General features: G+C 25.4%; 1 protein-coding gene across 7 annotated transcripts in view; it reads left to right on the top strand.

The window, feature by feature from the left end:
- The window catches only part of LOC135217350 (head-specific guanylate cyclase-like), a 999,777-nt gene extending 987,679 nt beyond the window's left edge, over window positions 1-12,098 (top strand). For all 7 annotated transcript variants that reach the window (XM_064253180.1, XM_064253181.1, XM_064253184.1 and 4 more), the window contains one exon: window positions 11,226-12,098. In XM_064253180.1, coding sequence (XP_064109250.1) covers window positions 11,226-11,418 — 193 coding nt within the window. In that variant the 3' untranslated portion in view covers window positions 11,419-12,098. The remainder of the gene's footprint in view (window positions 1-11,225) is intronic.
- The last annotated feature ends 355 nt before the right edge of the window (window positions 12,099-12,453 follow it).

Genomic DNA, 12,453 nt, shown 5'->3' with positions numbered 1-12,453 from the left:
CTGGCTCCTTTAAAGCCTTGTAATTCATTAGTCAAAAGTTCAGAAATTGTATTTAATACAAAATGTACCTTCAAAGTCCCACCAAAGACTTCCGATTTGGGCGCCCCCCCACCCCAACCCACACACCAAATGACCTCTTCCATTGCCCAAATTACCTCTTGATAATCTTATCGTTATTTTCTCTGTGCCAACCTTTTTACCATCTCTTCGTTTTATCTGTGGATCTTTCATTTGTTTATCCTCCAAATTCTCCTAACTGTCTTCTTGGGTCCATTTTCTTCCTTCTGTCTCTCGGTATCTTTGCTTCTTCCTCCCTATTAATTCTTTTCCTCCTGTAAGCGCTAAGTGCGGACTTTTTGCTGTTTTTAGTTGCAGTGATGTCGGTGGAACCACGTGTCTGTGCTGCTTACTTAATTATCAATACAAATGTTTTTAAGCAGCAAAAATTGTTATTTATAAAGGAACATTTTAAACAGAACAAAAACGCCATTTTGCAAGATTTACAATGTGATGGCGGTATTTTGTTCAAGGAATTTCACGAGAATGTCACTAAAAGACTTTACCACAATACTAGAAAAAAAATCAGACTTCAGATATCTGAAACGAATACTGTTATGAGAGAAGCCAATCCTGCTGAAATCAGATTAGCTAACTGCGTTACTTAGCAACAGCCGACTCGTATACCAGCTTAAGTTCCTTGTTTAAGGTACCAAAACAAATCATATTGTACATTGTCTTCGCTTTACGCCTATTATAATCATCCACTATTCAGTCTAGTCTACTTTATAATTATGCATATTAAAGACATGCTTACTTGTTCAGAATTCACTGGGTTTGATTTGATTTCACCAATGCTGTCCCTGTTTGAAGAGGGACTTTGGTATCCTTCAAAAGGAGTAAATCCTTATATGCAAAGCCAGTTCGAAATGTAAGTTTCATCAAGGCCACTATCACTGTTTTTTCTGTACAGTTTTTTCATGTTCTTTAGGAAAATAGTATCTAAGGTCTTTAATCTAATCTTTCGTATTTATGACATCTGTTGCATATTTTTTCCACTAAGTTTTTGAAGGGCATCTCCTCTCAGTAACTTATTAGAAGAACCTTTTAAACAGTTTCCCAAAGCACTTTGTGTTCTTGGCAATCTTCAATATAATTAAGAGTTGATGCTGTACTGTCAAGTGACGTGGTCATTAGATTGTACTACACAATGGCTTTCAGGGTAAAAAAAAAAAATTCGCACACAAAAACGCGCGTGACTCCCATCAGCCTTGCGTCGTCGCATCCCTCGTTGATTACCGAGAAAAATTAAGGCATGCGCAATCAATCGCATGCGCTATTGTTCTTCATTCATTTTTTCTCTTCTCTTCTGCATTTCCCTCTCTTTCTTCTGGGCTCTTTTCTCACTGTTCGCTCTCGTTGCCTTCCGCCTCGTGATACCTGCTCTTTAAATTCGTCACCTACCTTCTTTTTTTTCCTTGATCTTCCACTTAGCATCTTCGCTCTTCGTCTCACCTCATGCTTACGCCTCATCCTGCATTCCTTACACCCTCTCTTCATCTGAATCCTTCTCCTCTTACTTTCTGCATTCCAACTCTTTTCTGAAAAATAGCTCGGTCGCCTATGGAGAAAGAATGCGTCTTTTTTATTCCATCATTTGTAGTGGTCACTGCAGTGCGCCCTTGGCCTTCCGGAAAATGGTCTAGCATTTATTGGCACCTGAAGTCCGCCTGTGCAGACTCCATACAAAGCAACTTGAATCCAATCAATTTGCAGACTTTGGCCTCAGAAAAGAAAGTTCGCTTTCGTTTGTACTGCACCTGAGTTATCGAATTTGTTTTTTGTTTTTTCAATCTGTTAACTCCTTTTCAATTTCTCGTGATTCAAAACATTTTTATTTCAAGAACTAATAACTTTTGACAACAGATTCGTCATCTGATGTAACAATATTCCTTTTATACAAATTTATCATGAAAGGAGGAGACCGTCCTTATTAGTCTTACAGTAATATTTCTTAGTAAAATCTCTTTTTAAACTGACTGAGTTTTTTCTCGAAGGCTTTTCTCGCAGCCCTAAGAAAATACTGTGTTTTCATTGTCAGTTTCCTAAAAGTTCACGAGGTATAGCATTCTTGTACAAAGAGAAATTATTAAAGAAAGAACCATTGCGTATTTTATCTTTTAGAAACTTACGTCTCTGTTTTCAATATCTGTTGAACAATGACTTTTCTACACTTACGAAGAACTGATACAATGCCACTGTTTAACACCTTTTGTTTCCTTTGTTTACAAAGCTTTTCCTAATGCGCGCTTTACCTTGTCAATCTGAGCAGTAATATCTAATTTTCTCCCTTTTATCATAATGGAAAATGGGAACATTTTATGAAATAGGTGATATTTGTTGAGGAACGAACTGCCCACCTAATTATGTAGGTAATATGAAGACCTTTTACACTTTTAGCTGCCATTTAATGTAAGGAAAAAGCACTCGGATTACCTTCATTCACATAGAGGCGCGCATGTACGAGCACGCAGACATACTAAATAGATAAATGTTATTCACTATATATATTAGAGTATAATATATAGATATATATATTTTATATATAATTAATAGATAGTTATATAGTAATAATATATATATTTATCTAATATTATATGGCAGTAATATATATATTAATTTAATATATTATAATAGTATATATCAGGTATATATATATAAACAATATATATGATATATATATATATATATATTATATTAGATAGTATAGAGGATATATAGATATATAATACTATATATTATAATATAGATAATATTATATATTAGTAGATAGTATATATATATATAAAATATATATATAATAATATAGGTAAGAGGGGGGGGGGTGAAGGGGTATGGCGGGGGTGGGTATAGGTCTAGTATATATAGATATATATTATAATATTATATATTATAGTATAGTATTAATATATATAATATTTATATAGAATAAGATATATTATACTATATAGATATATATATAGTAGATTATATTAGTTAGATATAATATATTATAATAGAATAAGTAGCGAATAGAGATAGATAGAATTATATATACTATTAAGATATAGATAATATAATTATATAGATGATATATATTATATATAGATAGAGATAGATATATATGATTATATATTATAGATGATATAGTAAGAGTATTTAATAATAGTAGATGAGTATAGATATATAATGAAGTATTATATATATATATATATATATATGGATAGATAGATATAGTAATATATATAGATAGATATATATTATATATAATATAGAGGATGTATATATAGTAGAGATATAGATAGAGATATATATAAATATATATATATATAATATGAGGAGTACAGGTAGATATAAGATATGATATAATATAATAGATATTAGAGATATAATTCGATTATTATAGAAGATATAGCTATATATATATATAGTAAGATATATATTTATTTATTTTATATATAGTATATATATATAATATATATCATAGTAATATATAGTATAGTTATATATGATTGATATAGAGATTAGATTAGTATATATTTAGATATTAGATATGATAATAATAGATATATTGATATATACATATCGATATTAATATATATCTATAGATTATATAGTATATATGTATTATATATTAGATTAATGAAGATATATTATATGTAGAAGATAGATATATATATTATATACTATATATTATATAGTATATAATAGATATATATTATGAGAATTGGATATATATAGTATAATATATATAACATATTAATATATTATAATTGTAATCATATATACTATATATATATATATATATATAATATATAATATAGATTATATAGATATATGTGATAATTGAATATATATATATATTATATATATATATATATATATATATATATAGTTACTAATATTAGATATATATACTATTATATATATATTAATAATATGGTATATTTATATATAGTATAAGTATATATATATTGATAATAGAATAATATATATATACTATATATATGAAGATAGATACATATATTATATTAGACTATATATATATACTATATAGATATATATATGGTATATCTATATTTAATCTATATATATATATATATACTATACTATATTATATATCTATATATCTATATTAATAGTTATAATAGATAATACTTATATAATATAGTTATATATATAATATATATATAAATCTATAATATGCTATATATAATATCTATATTATATATACTATGATACTAATAGTCTATATACATCAATAATATATTATTATTAATATATAGATTATATGCTATATTATTATATATAATATTGATATAATTATATATATATAATATATATTGGCTATATAATATATATATAGAATATTATAGATTACTATTAGATGGATATATATATATTATAATAACTATATATATATATACAATATATATTATTATAATATGGCTAGTAGATATAGAGATAGACTAGATAGATTATAGATAAGGTATATATATATAGCAGATGAAGAGAGTATATAGAGGATAATAGAGAGAGGTATAAATGCGATAGAGATAGAGAAGATAGAGATATATGAAATAGAGATAGATAGATATTGCTATAGGAGAGAGAGAGATAGATATAGAGAGAGATAGAGAAGAGAGATAGAGGATAGAGATGCTATGATATGAGAGAGAGGAGAGAAAGAGAGAGTAATAGAGATAATGTAGAATATATAGAGGATATGTATAAAGAGATATAGATAGAGATATATATAGACAAGAGATATATATAATATGTATAGATAATATAGGTAGTATATATATAGTATTATATACATATAAGAGATAATACGATAAGAAATATATATATATACTAGATTATAATATATATATATAATATATAATATATATATATTTATATATAATATAATATATATAGATATACTAAAATATATATATATCTATTATAGACGATAAGAAGCTGATATAATATATAGATATATATAATATATAGAGATAGATATAGTATACTAATATAGTATTATATACGATATCTATTTATTTATTTTATAAGAATAGATAGAGATATATTAAATATATAGAGATATTACTATATATATAGAGATACTATATATATAATATTAAGCTAAGGTATAGATATAGGTACAGATAGATATATAATTTATTAATAGAGAATAGATCGATAGTATATTATATCGAGATATAGGATATATATATATATATAATATATATATAATATCTATATATATATAGAGAGTTATAGATATATAGAGATATAAGATATTATAGTATAGATATAATATATATATATTGATCGTGAATATAGTTTATAATAGTATAAGAGAGAGGTTAGATAGATAAAGATGATATATATATAGATATATATAATAGAGATAATATAGAGAGGATATATATTAGAGAGAAATATAGATATATATAGGTATATATATATATATTAGAATATATATACTATATGATAGATATAGAATTATATATATATAGAATGAGATATATATATATATATATATAGGATAGAAATATAGTATATACTATATATAATGATTAGTATATATATATAATTTATATAAATATATATATAATATAGTGTATATATAATATATAATTATATTATACATACATATATAACATATACAATATATATATTTAATATTAATAATATATATAACATATAAAGTATAGAATAGAACATAGATATATATATTATTGTATATATAATATATATAGATATATAACATATTACATATAGATATATCGTATATATTATATAATATACATATATATATATATAATATATATATAGTATATACAGATATATATATATAGTATATATATAGAGATAAACCATATTATATAGAAGATATAAGGAATAAATACCATATATAATATATATATATAAAGAGAAAGAGATATATAATATATAATATTACATATAGATATATACATATATATAATAAGATAGATATAGATATAATATATAGATATATATATATATACATAGATATCGAATAATAGATATATAATAATGAACATACATATAATATAGATAGAATTAGATATATATAGTAGTTATAATATATAATACTAATAATGTATAAGATAATATAAATTATATATAATATTACAGAAACTATATATGTATTTTAATATAATATAGTATAATATATATAGGTAGATGTTAATATATAGATATATTACATATATAATATATATCTATAATAGAAAAATAAAAAAGTATATATATATATTAAGTATACCAGATATATATATTATATATATATATTATAGATATAATATATATTATATATATATCATATACATATATAAAAAAAATATATTATATATATATATATATATAGAAATAATTATATATATTATAGTATATATATATAATAATAAGAATAAATAGACTGTATATCTAATCTAGAGTAATATTATATATAATAATTATATATATATTATATATATTATATATAGATATATATATATATACTATATAATATATATAATATAATAATGAATAATAATATTATATATAATTATGTATATATTATATATACTATAATATATATAATATATATCTATGTAGTATTATATATTATAAATATATATTATATAATATATAATATATACCTAAATATATATAGTACTAGAGTAACTAAATATAATATTATAATAAATATATATACCTATATAAATAAATATACTAGATATCAAATATATATATACTATATAAGATATAGTATTATATAGCTATAATTTTTTTCAATTTAATTAAATTATATAGTAAATATTATAACTAGATATAAATATATTATAGTTAACTATCATAATATTATATAATTATATATATATATATATATAGATATACTATATGATAATAGAGATATATAATATATAGATATAATATATATATAATATAATAATATAATATATATGTATATGTATATAGTATATATATATTTATATTAATTAGGCATATATGAAAGTATATATATATATATATATAGGATAAGAATATATATATATATATAGTATATATAGTTATATGAAGGTACTATAATATATATAATAGATATAATTAGTAATATATATATATATATATAGATAGATATCTAGTTAATATTAATATATATATATATATATTATATATATATATATTATATAGTAGATATATAGGTATTTTAATATATTATATTATATATTATATATATAATAATATATAGTATATATATTAATATCATATATAATATTTACTATATATATATATTATATATATATATATATATATATAGACTATACTATAATTATATATATATATATATCTATATACTATATATATATATTATTAATATATTATATATTATTATATATAATACACTAGTACATATATATTATATATATATATATATATATATATCTATATAGCATATACATAACATATATATATATAATATTAATAACATCTAACAATACATAATATATATATATAATATATATATATATATATATATATATATATTATATATATATATATATACATTAAGCAAAATATATAATAGTATTATATATGATATAATATATAATTATATATATATAATTACATAGTACCATATACATATATATATAATATATATAATATATAATATATATATATCTTATATATAGTAGGATTGTTATATTATATTATATATAGTATATATATGTGTATATATTAGTATATAATAGATATTATATATTATAGTATGATATAATATAATAATATATATATATATTATATGTATAGGTATAATATTAGTATAAATATATATATATGTTATGTATATTATATATAATATATATTATCATTATTATATATATATATATATATATATATATAGATAGTATCTGATATATATATATATCTATAATATATGTATTATATATTATATTATATATATATAATATATATATTCAACTAGTATATATATATACATCTAATAAATTATTATGTATATATATATATACTATATTATATATATAGATATATATAATACATATATATATAATTATTTTGTATCATCTATATATATAATATAGACTTATATATATAATATATACGGTATCTAATATATATATATAGATAATATATATTATATAGAATATATATATTATATTATAATAATATCGTAATATATAGTATATAATAAGCATGTATGTATTTGGCTAAATGTTAGGGCACCGGAATTCGATCCCCTTGGAAGAGTGATTGAGACCATACACTTGAAAAGATCATTTTCTTTATTTTTTTTAGGAGTATTTCGCTTCAAGGAAAAAGCATACTCATAAGATGAAGAGAAATGGTATTCTTCTATCTAGAAAATGAAACATTTCTGCGCAACTATTTCGTGGGTTAGTATTACTTCAAAAGCAAGTTTACCATATTTTCACTTGTTTTCAAAAATCTTTCAGTTGCTTCACTATATAGCCACCCCAGATTCTTCAACAAGTATTGTTACATCAGCCAGTGGTAAAAATAAGAGGTCATCCATACAATGGCATTTGTTATGAAACATTCCTAGAGCCACACCAGGCCTTTTATACACTTTAACACACCACGCTGGTGGGCCGCTCTAGGGCAAGGGTCTGTGCTTACATAAACCTGGCTATAAAACTGGTTCACTTAAGGTAGATTCTTGAATGAGCCCTATGCCTACGAGACGTTAGTTTGGCGGCTGCTGATTGGCTGGGAGCTGCCTACCTCCCGGTACCAGCCAATCAGCAGCCACCAAACAAACGTCTCGTAAGAATAAGGCTCATCCGAGAATCTACCTTAAGTGAATCAGTTATAGGTGTATGCACAGAAAGATGGACTTACAAAGCAAATGACTAGGCAGACAGATTGGTGAGCTATTATTTAATTATGCCAGTTAGAGATCATGCTTTAAATATACTTTAAATATATAATAATGTTTTGTCCTTTTGTAATCTTACAACAGTTTCCACTTTTTCACTGATTGTGCTCGAGTGGTTTATTGAAACCACTGTACAGTTTTTACAAAAATGATTGGGGCCACTGAGCTTGTGAACCACGGCATATCTGCCATCGTTGATACCTAACTTGAGTAAACTGAGAAATAAAAATAATGATATCACGAGCATGAACAAGAGTATGTAATGGCATAAGGCCAATTTTGTAAAATCAGCAGTCCAGCAAAGGACTAATTTATGATTATACAGTGTTCCCCCTGTATTCTCGAGGGATTGCATACCAGACACCGCACCCCACCATACCGCCGGCCCCTTTAAAAATGCTTAAAACTGCCTCTTTTGTTAGTTAAAACTAAAATAAACCCCACTCAAAAGGTTTATCCCTGTTTTTTTAATAGTTTTATCACAAAAATTGCATTTTATGATGAAATTGATAAAAAGAAAAAAAACAAGAATTTGTGGAGATTTATCATAGAAAAATACCACGAATACACAAATTTTGCGTGAATAATGATTAGATATGGTCCATAGAGAAATCCGCGGATATGCCAGTCCACGAATACCGAGAACGAGAATACGTGTGTATGTATGTATGTATGTATGTACTACTTATATGTGTGTATGTGTATATATATATATATATATATATATATATTATATATATATATATATATATTATATATATATGTATATTTTATATATATATATATATATATATATATATAATATATATATATATATATTTGTATATACAGGCAGTCCCCAGGTTACGACGGGGGTTCTGTTCTTGAGATGCGTTGTAACCGAAAATCGTCGTAAGCCAGAAAACATCACCAAAAATCCTAAGAAAAGCCTTACTTTTAATGCTTTGGGTGGGTGCATTCAAAACTATGTTAAACTGCATTCTTATTGCATTTTGCATAAAAAAACTTCAAATATTGATTATTTTGCATTTTTGGTGACATATTTCTTCTGCCAGATGAGCAATTGTAGGCGTCGTAACCGCCCTGGAAATAAATTTCCTGATGAATATAATGAAAAAGGGCCCTTAACCTTGGACGTCTAAAAGCCAAACCCGTCGTAACCCGGGGACTGCCTGTATATTATATTGCCCTCATTTGCTTATTATTTGATGTTTAAAATTTTTCTGTGTGCTTCTTATAATTCAAGTGTCAGTGATAATGAAAACAAAGTAGTGATAATTATAAACTTACAAGGAGTGTTTGTAATTTCCTGACAACCACCCCATTCAACTAACGGAATCTCTTTGTGTGGAAAATATTCGTCCTACATAGGGAACAATAGATATCACAGGAGCAAAGGTAACGGAGCATTTTGGTTTAGAACACTTTCATTGACACTGCCGCATGAGTGAGCATCAACGTTAAAATAACTACTATAGTAGATGCACATCAACCGTGCATCTGATGTCTAGGCCAGTCCCTTACAACACTCCTGATTGGTTGTTGATAAGCCAGTCACAGGGCTGGAAACTCTCAGTCTCTCAAGAGAGTTCACATAGGCAGGATGTATGTTCTACCTCTCCTGAGGGATACCTTTGAAAAACCTATCCCTCAGGAGAGGTGGAACATACATCCTGCCTATGTGAACTCCTGAGAGAGACTGAGAGTTTCCAGTCCTGTGACTGGCTTATCAACACCCAATCAGGAGCGTCATAAGGGACTGGCCTAGGCATCAGATGCACAGTTGATGTGAATCTACAATAGGAAAAAGGTTTCACATATTTACTTATGCACACACATATGTATATAATTATATGTAAATGTGTTATTGTGTGTTTATATAAATTGCATATATTTTCACCATACTATACATATATATATATATATATATAATTATATATATATATATATATACAATACATAATCATATATATATATATATATATATATATATATATATATATATATATATATATATATATTATATACATGTAATAGTGCGATCCTCCCTGTTGCCCACCAGTTGAAGCAACTGTGAATTGGTTCTTGGCCCCAAGTTCTTTCTTTAGCCAAGAAAGGGCTTAGCGCTAGGAATCTCACTCACCCCTAAAGAGATCCGGAAATCTCCTTAAATGGAAAACCCACTATGGTGAAAATATAGGCAACGCTATGCTCATGAATGAATAAGTCGGTCAAGCGAATGATGCCTTATCCTTTGTTTGTCCCGTTCCAGGCTGTTATCTGTCAGCAAGGGCTGGAGCTTCACAGCAAGACCTCGAGAGTGTTTGCCCAAGAGTTTCCCCACCGAGATTCCTGGATGCCCCTACTTCTTAGACAGTTACTGCCATTCTGACCTGACTAATTCTGTACCATTATCGGAGCAAATTGAAAAGGCCCTGGAGGCCATAGAGTTAAGGCAGTCTTGAGGAGAATCAAGTCTAGGATAAAAGAGAACATTACTATATTCACTGTATCAAAAATTGTGGGTATCATTGGGAAGAACGACAATAAGAATGGTAATGCAGCTTTGATAGGAGGATACGTATTTTTGTATGGCATGAGACACAGTTTTAGGAAATACTAATGATCATCAAAAGGCAAAGTCCTGAAGAGGGTGTTTTGTTTTGTCAGTCAAAACTATAAAAGATTTCATGTGCAATAAACCGCAATGTTAATCTGTACGCTGTGTGCATTGTTTTTGTACTTCAAAGATTTATATATTTATTTGCCACTCAAAAACACTCACAAATATCTCAAGGAAACTGGACCCGAGCTTTATTAATGTGCATTTAGTAAGGTCATTTCAACTACTCTTCTGTCGTTTGATTTTCAAAATGATCCAGAATTTAAGGTAGTCACGACGCATTTCAAAAATGAACCCTAAATCCGCCTTCATGCAATGATTTCCCCCTTTGCCAACATTTCCGATCAGATCAGTATAAAAGTGTTTACATTATAATTAGTGTTATATATCATAATAAAATGATGACTATGGCGTGATTAAATACTGACGTTATATGTAATTATTATCTAAAATTGTATTTTGAAGTCAGTAAGATCAATCTGTATTTTTCAGTGTTAAACAATGAGATATATATATATATATGCAAGTTGTATTTATTTCAAGCACCACCCCTGCCTGCTTCATATTACGTTTGACATTTCCATTTCAGATCTTCGGTGGATTTCACAGAAGGTCCATTGAGATATGAATTTCTCAGTTGAAATATTTACGTAAAAATAACGTTTTTCATACGACAACGTTGCTAAGCAGCCCAAAGACTTCAGAAACTGGGACGGTAGATTAAATCTGCCACATCGTTTAAATGGAGCAATAGACATGAGTGGGCTTTTCACAGTTTCCGTTTTTGAGACGTTCAGTTTTGCCTGACAAGTTCTTTTTACATCATGGGTTGCTAATTCGTTATCATTACAGTAAGGTATTCAAAATTTCACTAATC

This window comes from Macrobrachium nipponense, chromosome 7 (genome assembly GCF_015104395.2).
Source record: "Macrobrachium nipponense isolate FS-2020 chromosome 7, ASM1510439v2, whole genome shotgun sequence".
Lineage (NCBI taxonomy): Eukaryota > Metazoa > Arthropoda > Malacostraca > Decapoda > Palaemonidae > Macrobrachium > Macrobrachium nipponense.
Note: the sequence above shows the minus strand (reverse complement) of the source record. Positions and strands in the feature narration are given on the sequence as shown.